At 37.8% G+C, this 18,151-nt stretch overlaps 1 protein-coding gene across 3 annotated transcripts in view; it reads left to right on the forward strand.

The window, feature by feature from the left end:
• The window catches only part of macrod1 (mono-ADP ribosylhydrolase 1), a 163,819-nt gene that overhangs the window by 132,737 nt on the left and 12,931 nt on the right, over positions 1–18,151 (forward strand). The window contains exon 6 of one of the 3 annotated variants that reach the window (XM_077531384.1): positions 2,061–2,423. The exons of the other annotated variants lie outside the window; for them this stretch is intronic. Within the exon in view, the coding sequence (XP_077387510.1) occupies positions 2,061–2,191 (131 nt within the window). The 3' untranslated portion in view covers positions 2,192–2,423. Of the gene's footprint in view, positions 1–2,060; positions 2,424–18,151 lie in introns of those variants that run through there. 3 annotated transcript variants of the gene reach the window in all.

Below are 18,151 nucleotides of genomic sequence, written 5' to 3' on the forward strand. Positions count from 1 at the left end.
CATGTGGGTAAGAACACAGTTGGAGGTAGAGAAATGATGGAAACGGAGAGCTACAAAGAGAGAAAGCTATCAGTCTGTCAAAAACTTCCTTGTTGTCTTTTCTTCCCCCACCCCCGACTCTTGCGTTCTGCTCCCTCAGTGGCCAATTACCGCTAATTAAAAAGCTCTCTCCCCCTCTTCCTCTTTCAAGACCCCCATCTCGCCGCCTCGACTGTCACCCTGACAAGCTCTCTCTTTTCTTTCTCCTCTGACAAATCATTTTCTGCCTCGTGACATCAACACGTTTCTACGTTTTCTCTCTCAACTCTTCACACTCGTCCTCTCATTTCCTCTTCCCTCCATTTTTCCCGCATTCCACCGCACCAGATCGGCTCACCCGTCTCACCTTCTCCCCGCCACGCGTTCCCATCGTCGCCATCATCATTCGACAGGCGTGTTGCTTTAGTGGTAACAAAAGCCTTTGGGCTAAATACTGTTGTTTTTTTCTGATTTTGACACCGCTGACAACTTTCCTGAGCTTCTTCCTGCCACGGTGTCAGCAGTGCGACACGTGGAGGTGTTAAAATCCTTCAGCAAAGCTTGTGCTGATCCTAGTGGTGGTGATGAGGAGGAGGACGGTGATGATGATCACAGGGGCAGGCCGGGTGTTAATTCGTTGATTCATTCACCTGCAGCGGGAACAAAGGCTTTAGGATGTCACACATTTACTGCCACGTACACGCTTTGACGGTGCAAGTAAATCTATAAATAACATTGATTAAAATCATGTTTAATTTACATAAACTTTACTTTTATTATGTGTTTTGTCCATATGAGGTGTGCACCTCTTCAATAAAAACACGATTCGGTACGTATGTCGATACATGGGGGTGGATACAATTCAAGGTATTGTTCAATTTTTCCCACAAGCTTGCTTTGTCTTCAAGTCGGAAGATCTTCTGCCTTCTGTCCTCGTTTCCGAGGCAGTCAAGCTTGAGGGAAGCAAATTACGGTGGCATTTTGGTTGCAGACTTGCGTTAAGTAAACACAGCAGATTTTTAAACGAAAAGCGAGCGAGAAGAGACATTCCGTGCTGTTAGGCACCACCGCTGGCGGTCGCCAAGGACGAAATTGAACGGGAGATCACTCGTTACCGTTTATTAGAGACAGAAACATTTCCTCCTAGTGGACGGAGGAGGGATGGGCCTTTCCATATGTGAATGTTGGAATCTGTGTGTATGAATATATTGAAACTGCGTGGAAAATGTGAAAACCACGGATGTATTTGTGGATCTGAAGAATGTCAAAATCGCAGATATACTGTAATTGTGGTTAAAAAAAAACTAAACATGAAAATCGCAGATATATTTGCTGATCGTAAAAATGTGAAAGTCGTGGATGTACTGTAATTGTGGTTAACAATAAACATGAAAATCACGGATATATTTGCAGATCTTAAAAACATGGACATTTCAGATATATTGGTGGATCTGAAAAATGCAAAAATCACTGATATTTGTGGTTCTGAAAAACGTGAAATTCATTGATATACTGTAATTGTGGTTTAAAAAAAAAACATGAAAATCGCAGCTATATTTGCTGATCTTAAAAACGTGAAAATCACAGATAAATTTGTGGATTTGAAAAATGTGAAAATCGTGGATATACTGTAATTGTGGTTAAAAAAAAACATGACAATCACTGATATATTTGCAGAACTCAAAAACATGAAAATCACATATATATTTGCGGATCTTAAAAATGTGAAAATTACAGATATGTTTGTTTATCTGTAAAATGCAAAACTCACAGATATATTTGTGGTTTTGAAAAAAGTGAAATATGCTGATATATTTGTGGATCGGAAAAATGCGAAAATCGCGGATGTACTGAAATTGTGGATAAAAAAAAAAAAGAAAATTGCAGATATATTTGTAGATCTTAAGTACATGTGAAAATCACGGATGTACTTGTGGATCTTAAAAAGGTGAAATTTGCGGATATATTTGTGGATCTGAAAAACACGTAAAAATTGCGGCTATATTTGTGTGAATGATTTTGAGACAAATCTCTCCCCATAGGTGGAGAGGAAAGGGTGATGGCCCCTGGGCCTCCATCTCGGACAGACCATCAGGCACATCAGGCGGAGAATGTATATCAACCGAAAATGTCAAATATTTACGCCTGTACAGAAAAACACAAAACAGTTTGAACAAAATAGTTATAAATGTACAGAAGTCTGGTTTGGATTTTCTTCATCAATGTGAACTCCGAGTTTAAGGGATGTTCCAATGCACCGTTTCAAGTTGGAGGTCGTACATTTCCAACTTCCCAGTTTTCAGGAAACCAAATTAACACGCACCATCGAGTCGTCCATTTTTACAGACGACTCGTTTCAATCTGAGCCTCCATTTCAAGAAGCCGGGCTGCAAAACACGGTTGTAATGTAAATTAGCATGCGTACTCCGTTACTGTTGCTTGGCTCGTGAAATAAATCCGAAAAGCATGTATGAGGGGAGGCTCAAGAATATTGTGTACGTTTCTATTTGTGTCCTCTCCATCTGTTCCCCTTCCTCCTTCTCATTTTCTGACAAAGGTAAAAAGAGATAGATGGAGCTGAAGGGCCCAAACAAGACTTGAGCCTTCCTCTTTTTTTTTCTGAATTTAAGAGCTGTCTACGCTCCGCTGAGCACAAACTGAGGCGGCGCACACAAAAGGCCAGCTCGCCTTTTTCCTGCCTCCTGATTTAAAGGCAGATGAAGAAAGGCGACGGCCAGATGGAGCTACGTGATGAGAGCAGGCAGCGACGGAGGGAGATTGAAAAGGGGGTGGGGAGAAAGGATTGACGGCCGTTGAGTGTGAAAAACAGGAGCGGCTACGCGTGGCCTCCCAGGTAAGAATGCGTGGAGGCCACAAGGGGAGGAGACGGCGAGGAGGTGGCGGGTGGACACGGCCGGAAAGAGGCGGACAAAAACTCGGCCTCAATGGCTTGACAAAGGATGGGTGTCACCGGATGGCACCTTGTCAAGCTCTCTTAAATCTCATGCCAGTGTGACGCCCACCTGGGAGAGGGAATTGGCTTCAACACACACACAAATGGATGTCACCCCATGAGAATCAGAACTTGATTCCCAAAGTATGTTCAACACAAACAATTGGTTGCCGGGAGCTTGAAAAAAATGATAAATAGTACATACACGCACGCTCTAAATTCATTTTCTCAAAATCAGTGGCTGTTAAAGCCGAAGGAGAGGAAGACAGTGCCAAGTCAGCAAAACAAATGAAGATTGATTTTTTTTCGGTCGAGCTTGTTGTCTCGGATTGAGTTGAGCACACTGGCAGCCACGTACAGTATTCTGCGAAGAATATGACCAGCGGTGAGTCGTACTCATTCAAAGCACCGGCTGCCAAAATGCCAGTCGGAGTACGGATACGCACGTCTTAAAAATATCTCGACGCTCAAAAAGTTGAAATAAATATCATAAATTGTAAATCATCTGTCATTTTTATTGATCCATTTTGTAAACATAGTATTTATGTCTATGATAGTACATGAAATTTGATTATTGTTTAGACACATTTTGTCCTACAACATTTAAATAGTTTTTGTATTCGCTGTTTCTCTCAGTAATACAGGCTGATTCAAAAAGAATGACCCTATTTCACGATCAAATATTCCATGAAGGAAAACTAGTAAAAGATAACACTTATAATAAAAGTATTCTGCTAACAGTCAAGTTTTATTTCAATATGCCCCCCCCCCCCCCCCCCCCCTTGCAGCACGAACAACATCAATACGATATGAGAATTCTTCCCAAATACGTTGAAGCACATCAGGATCAATTGCATTGATCGCTATTGTTATTCGATGTTTTAAGTTTTCCAGGTCCGTTGGTAATGGCAGAACAAAGACGGAACTGCCAGACACATGAGTCAGTGTCACGTGACAATTATATAAAACTGGGAAATCTGATCTTTCAAACACCCACTCCCTCATTCTGATTCATACATTTACTTACAAAATATTTGATAATGAAATAGGGGTCATTCTTTTTGAATCACCTTATATATTGTATTGTGTCATTTAATTTCAACAAGGAAAGAAAGTTAAAAAAAAAAAAAAAAGTAGTAACACAATAATTGTTTTTTGGATTTTACTTTCTGGTAACTAATTACATTTAGGAAATAGTAATTAGTAACTGTAACTAATTACTTTTTTCATGTACTATACCGGTAATTTGGCCAACCCTGGTCATGAGATAGTGAGATTCACTAATTGGTTGCACATGGGCATGACATTTCTGAGGTTCTTAATCCAAAAAAATGTTTTAATTGCAGAATCCAAAAGGTGTACCCAAAGCCAACTCTGATAGGCTCCAGTTTCTAATAAGGATAAGCAGTGGATGTACTGTTATAAATGGATGTTGCAATGTTGATCATGTTGTTACACATCTTGTGGTTAATGGCTCAACACAAATAAAAGGGGTAATTTCGGGATGCTGTAAAAAATGTTAGTCCGTTCTCACAAGAAAACTACAGTTCATTAATATCTAAAATGTTAATGATATTTGTGTCTCCCGGGCCTATTGATCAGCTTGCAAAGTATTTGAGGCCTAAATCACCAGGAAAATATTCTGTGGAATGCCTTAGAATAACTTATGCGTATCCAATGGCAATATTAATAATTGTAAATATTTTTCTAATATTCCAGATTCGGGATTTAGCATAAACAAGAAAATTAATAAATCTGATTGAATTAAATACTGAGCAAAAAACACATTTAGTTAAACAGTATAAAATAAGCAAGAATGAACAAATTACAGAACATAATTTTAATGCTCAGTTTCATGTTATAACTAGTAGGACACGATATCAGTCATGATAATTAACAGTTGTTGTGCCACCATAACCGAGAAACAAAAAAAACAGCATCTTGCTAGTGATAATCACACCTAATCTAATTTGCCCACAGCTCCTTTGTTTGTTTAATCTTGCCGTGAGTTTATATTTTCCTTTAAGCTTGATTGTCAGTGTAACTATTTGTGTGTTCGGCTCATGATAACCGTGCAACAAATATGCTGGAATTCCTTTTTGGCACGATTGTTTTTCTTTCCGAATACAAAGCAATAATAAAAAAAAAAAAGCAGCTGGTGTCACAAATTAAATATGTCAGATTATGCACATACCAAATGCGTTCACTTATCAGTGCACTGTAAATAGACTGACTAACAGCGCTACAGTGCATTTCGTTAATTAGCTCAAGACAATTTTCACCTCACAGGAGTCTGTAAGCAAACAAAGACGGGGAAGGTGAAAAGTGCAAGAATCAAGTAGTCGGCGGGAACGTTGCATTTCATTAGACAACAATCAAAGTGTTTCTCAGAAGTGCTCTGTCTCCCTTTGTAAACATGAAAAAAAAAAATGACTTTGGTCTGCTAAGAGCTTGATTGACTCCTCCCACCCTCAAATGAGGGTCTACAATTTGACCAGCATTTTAAGGAAATATATGCATTATGTGTAGATGTACACAAATCACATTTATTTGTTACATGTTTAAAAAAAATCAATGCATGCAGTGTGTTGATGTGTGCCATTAGGGGGTGTGGCCTAGTGAGTGACGTCAAGAACTGCAGTCAGTTGGTTTGGCCATTTTCCACACTTTTAGTTCAGTTTGAGGGATGCTCCATGGTCATTTTGTAATCTTCTGATTAGCTCTTTTTTTAAATCTCACTCTCGCTATGGCTTATTTGTATCTGTATCTAACACAAAGCAGAAAATCCTACAAGCAACATCTCATAACCAACAAAGTGGGCCATAAGTTTGCATACATAGCAAATGTATCATGAATATACTTTTTAAATTATATATTTTTTATTTCCGGTGAAGATATGAGACGTAAACAACTCAAGGAAGGTGTCAGCACCGTCTTTACATGCAATGTGAACATATAGAGCACATTCTATAAACATATAAAGTTGTCCAACACAAAAGGTTTGTTTTTCTTATGCATTGATACTTATGGCCTACCTTTTAGTTAATGAAAACAAACAAAATAACAAAAACTAAAATTGATTTTTTTTTTTTAATTGATCAATTATACACAAACAAGGCACATTTGTATCATGTATCATCATCTTGTATCATGCCAAGATTATTGTGACTTATTTTTCTTCTCTTCCTAAATAAATAGAAATAGAAGAAGAAGAAGAAGAAAGCTTCTTCTTCTTCTATTTCTTCTTTTTCTTCTTCTACTTCCTTTTCATTAAATCTTCTTTTCTACTTCCTTTACATAAAGAAAATCCTGGTGGATTATTGTGACTTCTTCTCTTTCTTCTCCTTCTCCCTCTCCTCCCCATTTTTTCTTCTTCATGTACTTATGTTCTTCTTCTGCTTCTCTTTCTTCTTTTTCTTCTCCTTCTCCTTCTTCTCATTCGTCTTCTTCTTCTCTTTCTTCTCCTTCTCCTCCTTCTTGTTCTCCTCCTCCTTCTTCTTCTTCTTCTTCTCCTTCTTCTTCTTCTTTCTTCTTCTCTTTCTTCTTCTTCTTCTTCTTCTTCTTCTTCTTCTTCTTCTTCTTCTTAGCAATTTCCGCCAAAAGTACGGAAGAACTGTAGCACTCAAGTTGTTGTTTTTTTTTATTATTATTGAGCAATTATACACAAACAAAGGCAGAGCTCAAGTTGTATGTTTTACAGTAAATAAAAAAAAAAAAAAAAAAAGTTTTCATGGTGTTGTTTTTTGTATGCCAAATTTGCCCTAAAAAAAAAGACATTTCCTGACTAGTCCGATATAAAAGTAAGAAAAAATAGCGAAAAAACGCTAAATAATGAGGTAAAACTGCAACAGATGAAGTTATGGTCAAAAATGAAATCTTGCGATAGAGAGAAGCCGTAAGCAACTGTGCAGTAGCGAGGGAACACTGCAATCATAAAACTAGCAAAGTTGCTTTTAAAACTAATCAAAGCTAACTGAATTTGATCAAGTCAAAATGAAATAAAAACCTTTAGGCAAAATCCAAAATTATTATAACTTTGCTCATAACTTGAAAATCTAAATGTGGGCAGATTATTTTTGTTTCTTATTACCTATGCTAAAAATTAGCCTCCAAATCCAAACAACTTTAAGGTCACTCAACCACCTTCCTACAACAGATTGCATTTCATTCCAGATATTCCCTTCAACATGTCCTTAAACGAGCTTGCGCATCGATTGACGCCTCCGGCAGACGGTTGTTAACGCGCCGCTCATCGGGCAGCATGCGACGACATGTGTGCACCAACAACCGCCAGTCGCAGCAGAGCGATCCGGTAAAGGATAAAATGTTGACTGCCGTTATGTTCGAATCAGCATGAACAGCATGCCCTTCATCCCCAGCAAACATAAACGAACGGTGCCGCTCACATTCGCCATAAAACACCCTTCAACTCACTCTCCCATTTACACATACAAAATGTGCTCCGTTTGCTTTCCCCCTTCCTGTCTCCAAATGTACCAGAAGGCGGGGGTGGTGGGTGGTGGTGGGTAGGGGGGGTTGTTGTTGATGTATGGCAGAACTAAAGCAACCCAGCCGATCGATAATGTAAACAGGAGCAAAGAGAGGCGGTAAATAAGGCCCACTCCTGACAGATGTGTTGAGCTCAGGTGACGGAGGGAGGGGAAAAGAGATGGGGAGGGGAGAGGGATGCAGTGTGTGTGTGTGTGTGTGAGGGACGAAAGAGGGAAGGATGTCGGGGCGAGGTGGATAATGGTGGGATGAGGAAAGGTAGAGCGCAGGAGAGAGAATGCAAAAGAGGGTAATGGGGGCAAGAAGAGAGATGGAGTGACGGGATGAGATAACTGCCTGGTGGTGGTGGTGGGGGGGGATGACAAAGGACGCGGCGAGTGACACCGAAAGACGAAGGGGAAGGAATGGACGGATGGGTTAAGACGAGCGGAAGGACGAGTGCGGAGAAAAGACGACACGGAGGAAATAAAGATGACGATGATTGGTTTAACGGCGTGGAAACGTTTACGCGGCAATTACAGATTATGATTCATGTTCAGCGCGCGCGCCGCCCGTGCTTGTATGTGACACTTTAAAACAATGGAGTAGTGACATTTAGCAGATGAATGACAAAGATAGGGTGAGCGGCACGCTGTTGAAAAGCTCACACGCGCGCTCGGAACACCGACTCATGTCAAAGTCAAGGCTTGGGCCAGATATGATTTTTTTGTGGCCCAGTTAAACAAATCATTTTCAAAATTTGTAACACCAATTTTCTTCACTTTTAATACCGTTGAAAACTATTGCGCTTAAGTGATTTCAAAACTAGTTATTCATCAACTTGTTTTCAGGCATAAACCTTATATGACCAAATATGGTCAATTTCATATTTTTTTCACAACTTGATACTTTAATGGATACGAAATAGCTTGAGAATGAATTTATTAACTGTATTGAATGCTCAGCTTTCTGAAAAGTATTTAAACTCCGCCTCTAACTTCACACTGTGGGAGCCGTGCGGCATTATATTGCCTTCAGTTTGAAAGTCAGGATTTTTTTTTTTAGAAAGTGAAAATATTAAGGTTTGCTATGTTACTTGACTCATTGAACAATTTTCAACAGTGAAAATGTAATATTTTGTCCAGAATTAATTTGATAACTTCATTATTTTTGATGTACAATTAATACCTTTAAAAAGTAATGTTTCTACTTCCTGTCGACTGATGATGACATCACCTGTGTTGAGGAAGTAGGTAACGGCCAATTATGGCTCACCTGTTTTCTGTGTTTGGTCAGTAAACTGAGCCATGATTGGCCGTTACCTACTTCCTCAGCACAGGTGATGTCATCATCAGTCGACAGTAAAGTAGAAAAAATATTTTTTAAATGTATTAATTGTACATGAAAACAATGAAGTTACCACATTAATTATCGACAAAATATTTTTTACTGCTGAAAATGGCTCAATGAGTCAAGTCATCCCTTTAAGCTTATTTTGTTGAACATGGAAGAAGGAAGTGGTCAGCAACAAATTTGCGCATAAATTAAATTCCTACTTTTATGCTACTTTGTCAGCACAAATTTTTATTTATTGCATCACTCATGGCACCAAAACCTTTAGAAAAGAGTTTGGGATGATGATGATGACACCACAGTTGTGACATATTAAAGGCTTTTTGTCTGGTCGCAGTACCTGTATGGCTAGTCTGCGGCATATTAAATTATTATTATTTTTTTATTATTAAATTGTGATTTCAGGGTGTTGTATTGATTTTGGTACATAGCAATGTTTCATAGGGTATGCTAGACCCCAATTCCAGCCAGTACCGGTACCAACACTCACGCAGATTCGCCGACATCATATCTCACTAGGCCCCGCCTCTTAAAGGCATGTATCTAAACACACAGTTGCTCAACAGGTAGAGTATTTCCGATGCATTTTGTGCTTGCATTTGTTTTCTGGTAAAAGCACATAACACATCACAGCGTGCTCGACTGTACCGCAGCAGTCAGTGAAAGCAAGCACTCACACTTACGACCCATACAATAAATACCCCGAGAGCTGTATGCAGCACTTACGTCTTCGGAGAGTCCATTTTCCTTTATTGTTATTTCCTGCACGATGGCTGTGATTAAACAGACAAATTTGTTTGTGTTTAACGCCTGCTACTTGACAAGTCATCCCAGATTTCAATTATAAATAAACTGCGCCTAATGAATCACAATAATGATTCATCCAGTCGGGATGCTCTCACTTTTACGCCTGTGGATTTTGTCATAAACAAAACTAGTATGCAATATTGTATGAGCTCCAGTTTATGCAATTAATATATGATTTGATTCGTACTTGTTCATACTATTGTTAAGCAAATTACTTTTCATTTAAAATGTATTTACTGTTTATTAAAAATGACAATTTGAAGGTATCTAACACACGATTATTGTTCTTATTAATACCTTTCAAAACTTAAAATTATCTTGTTTTAAGTCAAAATTGTTTTCATATGCGTTTTATATTGTAGTCCAATAAAATTTGGTTAGATTAGATTTTTGTCTCAAGCAACCACAAGAATAAAAAAAAAACAAAAAAAAACAACATAATAGAATAAACATAAATATAACTAGCTCCCAGAATTTAAAAATGGCTGATTTGGAAAATAATGGATTTGTATGGGGAAAGTACCCAGCATGATGACATTTATGGATTAATAAGTGCAAAGTGCAACATTTTCGTTAACTTCAGATCTAAAACATGAATGGTTTTATGCACTGTTCCAATATTATTTGATATGAATGTTTCTAGCATAGCTTGTAATCAATCAAAAAATCAACATTCAATTTACAAACATTTGTTTAATTGGTCTATTTCTAAATATCATGTACTTAGTTTTAATGCTTATTTTAATTTATTTATATTAAACCAATGCTTTGTTTTAGAACTTCACTTTTGACCATCAATAATAACTGCTGAAAAAATATTTGTGTCATCTGCAAAGACAACCATTTTTAAAATATTAGACACTTTCCATATATTATTAATGTATGATTAAATAGCTTGGGTCCCAAGATAGACCCCTGTGGGATACCACATGTAATGTTCAAGCACATTGAATTATGTTGACCTGTTTGGACAAACTTTCTCCAATTACTGGTAAAACTGTATAAAAAAAAATAAAATAAAAAAATAAAATAAAAAAAGGTGAATTGTAGTCCTCAGAAACCGCATCGCTCCATTTATTTATTTATTTATTTATTTATTTATTTATTTATAAAGCCTTTTTATGTCAATGATAACATGGTCAATGATAACCTGCTATTGTTGTGTATTCAATTATTTCATATTCACACAGTGTAAATGTATTTTGTACTTTCCATTCAGCCATGCAACATTAATAAGATCAATCCTTTGAGTATTTATATTTGTTGTCATTTCGACAGTCAATTTCTCATCCTAATTTTCCAGGAAGATAAACTGATGGACTGTAATTTAGTATTTAAGACTGAATGTTGATTCTCTGTTGTGTGACCAAAATGATCATATTCGGCGGAACGCATTTATTGCAAACAAACCGTGAAATGTTACAATAACTTTTAATTCTACATCACCCTCATTCTTATTAACAAATAATTGTTTCAGCGAACGTCACGTCGCAGCTCATAAAATTACTCATTTAATATGGTTCATTTTGCACCGGTTTCATCAGTGGGTCTTAGGCTCAGCGCTAATTAATTTGAAGCCAAAACACATCATGGTTGATGTATAATTGCAATGTATGGCTCTTTTGAATTTCCATAGTTGAGTGAGTTTGTACAAGCCATCATAATAGTGTATGATTAGAATCACTCTTCGGAGAATGACATTGACCTTTAATAACACGAATAAGCTTAACTTCATCATTTCTGTTGAAAGATGTGAATAGAAACATGCTTCTGAGCAGCTGCTGTTAAGATGACTTCAATGCAACAAAAGGACATTTTAGCTAAACTTGAATGTGACTTAGAAATTGCTGTCATAGAGACCAAATACTAATTGTTTCCAATGTATGAATGTATCACTGCTTTTGTAACATATAAATAAAAATCATATCTATGTGAGACTCTGCGATTGCCTGATAATGATTCCATTCATTGTGTCTGTTTCTTAGCAGGTGTTAAACTCACCTTTTTGAAAATAGTCACGAGAACAGTTGGTGAAATTGATAAATGTATGATACCAGGGGTGTCAAACTCATGTTAGCTCAGGGGCCGCATAGAGGAAAATATATCACCAAGTGGGCCGCATCGGTAAAATAACGGTATATAACTTAACTCCTTTACTCCCAATAACGTATAAATACGTTTTTTGTTTTAAGTGTCCCAATGACGTATTTATACGTTTTTGTTTTTGTTTTTTTTTATGCTAGAGCATACAGAAGGCTTTGATGCAGCCTCTCAACTGCAAAGAACGGTTGCAGAAATGGTAGTTATTACACAAACGGCCAGCAGGTGGCAGCAGAGCAAAGGAGATCAACCAGGGCCATGTAGCTCTCTTCTAATGCTAATTGCTGCAAAACGGAAACAGATAGAAACATACTTTTTTTCCTGATGAAAGAAGAGACTTTAATCTTTCTTTTGATAGGTTCCATGCTTTTATAGCAATTGAACACAATCTTCTCTGGGTCTTGCAAAATCAGTCAAAATCCAGTAAAACAGCCGGGAGCGAACGGGACTGCTTCTGTGAAAATGGCTGGGAGTGAATGAGTTAAAAACGATTGCCGTCAATTATACGCAGATTTTCGCCATTTGTGTGCCAGCCCTAAGTTACAGAGCTCAACTGTAATCATATTGTTCCAAAAAATAATACAAATGCAAATGGACGGAGTCCTGGGCATGTTAAATCTGGCTGTTTTGCATATATATTGTTCCCAGAATGCATTGCGTGGCGCAGTTGATGACGTTATAAGGACGCTAATCCTTGTCATATCTATTTGTGTTACCAGTAATTTAATTTGTGTCATATCTACCACGTTTGTCGGCCTATGATTAAAAATAATAATAATAATAAGAATTGTCATTATTATTATTATTGTTATTATTGTTGTTGTTGTTGTTGTTGTTATTAAGCAAACGGTAACTTTAAGTTGTGTGTAAAATAATGACGTCCAGGACAATTCCCCCGTACAAGGACTACTTGTGAAGTTACACATTTTATATATTTTGATTGTGGCCAACTGATTAATTAGTCGGACATTACAATTTATTTATTTATATATATTTTTTTTTTAACTTTACAAAATCATCTCGCGGGCCGGATTAAACCCCTTTGCGGGCCGGATCCGACCCGCCGGCCTTATATTTGACACCACTGAATTAAACAAAAACAGTCGCCTCGGGTCTCAAATGGCAATTATTAATGCACCTGAAAACATCACAATTCTTAATCTTGCATGGTCAGTTCGACTGTTCTCTTTTCGCACAATGGCCTTCTCCATCTTCTTAGTCTGCATTTACAGTCTTCATTCATTTAGACGGCTGCATAACATACTTGTTGACACGGTTGGTTGAGTATGAAGTTGAGTTACCCCAGTGGAGGGGAGAAAAGTAGAAAGCGACTACAAAAGGTTTCAACCTTTTTTTCACGGTGACGAATGTGTATAACTGACAACAGCAGGAGCCGGATGCTATTATAACACGGCAGGCAGTGTTAGCCCAGGAGGATGCAGTCGGGAAGAAGTAGAGTGTGAGAAGAGGGACGTTTTTCATCACAAAGACGCCAGTGTTAAAGCAGTCGGTGAATAACAGTTAACTGCTGTGCGTTAAATGTTGACTAATGGCTTTGTGAATTTCTATATGAGTGTTGATAATTCACTTGTTAGTTGAGAATCATCAAGAAGGATCTTAAGGTCTATCTCACCCTGAACTTTTTGTCAGATTCGCACTTTTTAGTTGATTTGACATTAATATTAACTCATTCACTCCCAGCCATTTTAACTGAATTTTGCAAGGCCCACAGAATATTGTGTTCTATAGCTATAAAAACATGGAACCTACCAAAAGAAAGATTAGTTTCTTCTTTCATCAGGAAAAAAAAAGTAATTTCTACCTTTTTCCGTTTTGCAGCAATTAGCATTGGAATATAGCTAAGTTTCATTATTATTCACAAATCTATTTAGAATTGTGAGGAATTGAGCTTGTTTTCAACATGGCCCTGGTTGATCTCTTATACTTTGCTGCCACCTGCTTGCCGTTTTTGTAGTAACTACCATTGCTTCAAGCGTTTAGGTACACATAAATCTATCGCTGATTTAAAATGTGCTGTTGACGAATGTTATTAAAAATAATTAAAATATCTTTTTCATTCAGCCATTATAAGATTCAATGTAACGTCTTGTCCGGTCATTTGGAGCTAAGAACCTCAAGTACCCTGCATTTTACGCCCGTATTTATTTATTTACTTACTTATTTATTTTTGTGTTAATGTATGTTGTACACTGGTGTCCCTGCTCCCTTAATTCTAAATAAATAAAGTTGTTTGATTTTTATTTTTTATCTGAACCTGAATTTGGCAACGTAATCAGAATTTGTTAGAAGGAAGTTAAATAAACTCCAGCTTTATTAGAATCTGCATCCGATGATTACTTTGTTTTGGGGGGAAAAAAACAGTGTAGCCTAAAAGTGTGGCGGTAGTATTTGATTTGTAAATTACAATCAAAGCACCATTAATTTTTGGTTATTTCACTTGACAAGCATGTCTCGGAACAAAGGCCGTAATAAGAGCAGTTACATGGGAGTACGAGGTTCATGTTTTTGTGCAAATGTCTGCTGTTAAGACAAGATCATGAGATCAGCATGTTAAGTGTCTTAAGTGTGTTTGCTGGCCGGCCGCGGTGGTCCTCGGGGGTGTCGGATTAAACAACGCCAGCGGAGCGGAGTGCGCAGCTTGTTAACCGTGTGCGTGTGTGCGAGGGCCAGTGTGCTGCGTAAATGTCCGTCTTAATTAAGCAGAGATAAATCTGACCCACGAGGAAGTGGGGATCGCTCGCTCTTCATTTTGTCTGCAGCGCAACAACAGAGGAGATTAATTATCTCGGTGTAACATCAAATCTTTGAAAACCTCCTGTGTTTTCCCCCCAATTTTATTCATTTTAGCCATATTTGATAACTCGTTCTGCACACACTTTGCCAGTTAGCCAAGGATAGGAAGATAAGACGTTGAAAAAGGCACAAATTGGACTATTAATGATTCACAAAAAATAAAAAAATAAAAATGCTGGGTTACTTAAAAACATAAAAACAAAGTTGTCTTTTGGTTACACTTGGATATGTTTCGAAATTGATTGATAAACAGTATAAGGTTTGAAGGCATTGTAGACGAGAAATCAAATAATTTTGCTGCTGCGTCATCATACAAAGGCGACTTTATATTGACTGCTGATTTATCTGTTGCGCACCGTGCTTGCACGGCCTGTTGCTGTCCTGTCTCTCTCTCTCTCGCCGATATATTCACTTCAACGCCCTTCTTATGCACTTTATTTAATCACTTTGTCGTATGAATCAGTTGAAATAAAGCGTGCAATAAATTGATTTGTCAAAGAAAAAAGAAAAATGTTTTAATACTATGAAAAAGATCATTTTGATTTCATTTGCAGTTATTTTAGCCATTATAGTGCAAACTTGTTAAAACTGTATATATATTTTTAATAATTTTGAAAAATAATAATTTAGTAGAATATCCCTGATTTAATTTAGTTGGATTAATAAAGTATTTAGGGCAAAACGGAAATGTTTTATTTACTTAAAATGTTTTTATTTTTTAAATGAACGACTGTTATGTAAACAAAGTCCCACTTCAACCCCCTAACTGACTCGCCTTCCCATTGGAGCCCAGGTTATGTTTTAATAAACATCACAAACTGTTGCCCCCAACATCGGCACGTCATCCTGAAATCATGTTCAATCGCTAATGGAGGATGTGTTTAAAAAAACAACAACAAACTAGAGCTGCGAGCAGCTATAAAGGGCCCTCGCAGCCCGGGCCACGTTGGGGTACTTGCACGTTGGGGTACTGGCACGTTGGGGTACTGGCATATTGGAAGCAAAATTTCTTTGAAAATGGCATAATAAACGTTTACATGTAGAATATTTTTTTGCCAGTGTGTGTGTCAAGCTCAACGGGTTTTAGTCATTGTTAAGACCTGCAAAAATCAGCGTCCTTTTTTATTTTTAGGCAATGAGTTGCCCTGATTGGTATTTTTTGTAAAAGTGTATATACACATCATCGCTCGTTGTACTCATTGCACAATGTTACTTTTATTGTCCAAAGGGGCAATCAAAAATGAATAAAACAAAATGGAAACGTACATACGTTTGGATCGGTGTGAAGCCAGTGAACAATTTGAGTGGTGGAAACTAAAAGAATATTCATAAATGACTGAGTTATCACACTTAGAATGAGTGTACATTTTTTGTACAAAATACCGTATGTGGGGTATTTTTTTTTTATTCCTCAAGGGCTAGGTGGCGCTGCATATATAACTGAATGTTGTCACAGAGATAACTTCAGGCCTTGACGATAAACATACATGTCAAGTTTGGGATTTTTTGGAGCATGTACCGGGGAGTTATCAAGCATATCCTTTTTCATTGCGAAACACAAAATTTGATGCCCCGCCCTCATAATATAGTATTTCGAAAAGACAAAATTTTTCCCCCCTGTCGTTGGCTCAGGTCTTGACATGGTCCAGGCCAAGTCTTAACTCAGTCGGATGAAACGTGTAGGAGAAGTGGGCTAAAGTCTGCCCCCTGTGAATGTGCAAAAATCGTCAAAAATGGGACATTCAAAAATTCGTAGCTCACTTCCTGTTCATTTTAGCATATGGGTCCAAGAGACTTTTTTGTAGGTCTTGGGCTCCCTCATACACCTAAAAATATTCGTCGTTCTTGCTTAAACGTACAACCGGGGCTGCTTCGTTAAAAACTTCTAGGGGGCGCTATTGAGTAATTTTTGTAAAAATAGCACAATCAACAATAAAATATTGCTCATTTTACCAGGCCAGATGTGTGTGCCAAGTTTCATGAGTTTCTGTGCATGTTTAGACCCTCAAAACTGGCGTTGTTTTCTTGGCGAACAGCGCTTAGCCACGCCCACAGCAATTCGCGAAAACTCACAAACTTCGTGTTGTGACATCATGAAGGCCGAAACCCTCATCTGAGCAAATATGAGGTAGGTCCAGTTAACGTGTTTGGAGAAAAACGTAGAAGAAAATTCGTAAGAAAAAAAATTGCCACTAGGTGGCGCTATCAGTTAGATGAAATATAAGTCAGTAGATGTCTTTAGGGCTGGACTCTCATCAAATGTGTGAAATTTTGAGAAGATAGGATCATCTCGGTCAAGTTAATGCAGCTTTTATTTTCACGAAAAATCTTCAGACTTAGCGTCACCGTAGCGGCCACGCCCTTTGGCGAAAAGTTACAATATTCGGTGTGGGGCATGATCAACATCTTAAGGCTTTTCTGACCAATTTTCAAATGGATCCCTTCAACGAGCTCAGCACAGTAGCTAAAAACGTAAAGTATGACATTTATTGTAACCACTAGGTGGCGCTATATGTATAACTGAATTTTGTCATATAGATGTTTTCAGGCCGTGACTATTACGTTGCCTGAGAAGTTTGAGATTTTTTGGAGCTTGTACATGGGAGTTATTCAGCATTTGCTCTTTCTGGACAAATGAAATTTTAAAGTCAATATTTGATGCCCCGCCCCCGTCATATAGTATTTCGAAAAGGCAAGATGTTTTGCCCAGCTGTTCTCTCAGGTCTTGAGATGATAAATGCCAAGTTTGAAGTCAATTGGATGAAAAATGTTTGCAAAGGGGGAAAAAGCATGACTACAGTGAATGTGCCAAAATAGGCCAAAATTGGACATTAAAAAATTCATAGCTCACTTCCTGTACATTTTAGCTACATGGTCCCAATAGACTTTTTTGTGCGTCTCGGGGTGCTACACGTGCCTGCCAATTTTCGTTGCTCTAGCTCAAACGTGCCGGGCTTGGTTTTTATTTTTCTACGCTAGGGGGCGCTATAGAGTCGCGTTGTTATAACGACTTCATAATATCAAATTTTTCGCCGGACCTGAGGAGTGTGCAAAGTTCGGTGAGTTTTCGTGAATATTTAGGTACCCAAAATCGCGATTGTTTGCGGAGAATAAAGAAGAAGAAGAAGAAGAATAATAATAATAATAATAATAATAATAATAATAATAATAATAATAATAATAATAATTTTTACAAAAACAATAGGGACCTCGCAGCGGTCGCTGCTCGGGCCCTAATTAATTACGCTGGCATTGTAAAATGCAGTGCCTATTCTCAGTGTTAGCGGCTAGCTGCTAGCCGCTAAGCGCGTGCTCCCATATAAGCTAGCAGTTGCCATCAGACTTCGAATTCAATTATTGAAAGGTTATTCAGGAATATGTCCAATGTCCGAATACCAAAATATTCTGTAGTTGTAACCCTAGAAAATGTTTTCCACACTGTATTTTTTTATTGACTTGATTTGCTCCAACATTGTTATATTGTTGGCTGTGTCCCTTAACAAGAAAAAGGGACTGGAACGGCCACATGCTGACGCATCCTCCACATGCAGCACTGAAGGTCAGCAGCTGTTAGCAATGTAGCTTGAAACTGTTAATTTGGTTTGCTAGTAGCTTGCG

Source organism: Festucalex cinctus, chromosome 9 (genome assembly GCF_051991245.1).
Source record: "Festucalex cinctus isolate MCC-2025b chromosome 9, RoL_Fcin_1.0, whole genome shotgun sequence".
Classification (NCBI taxonomy): domain Eukaryota; kingdom Metazoa; phylum Chordata; class Actinopteri; order Syngnathiformes; family Syngnathidae; genus Festucalex; species Festucalex cinctus.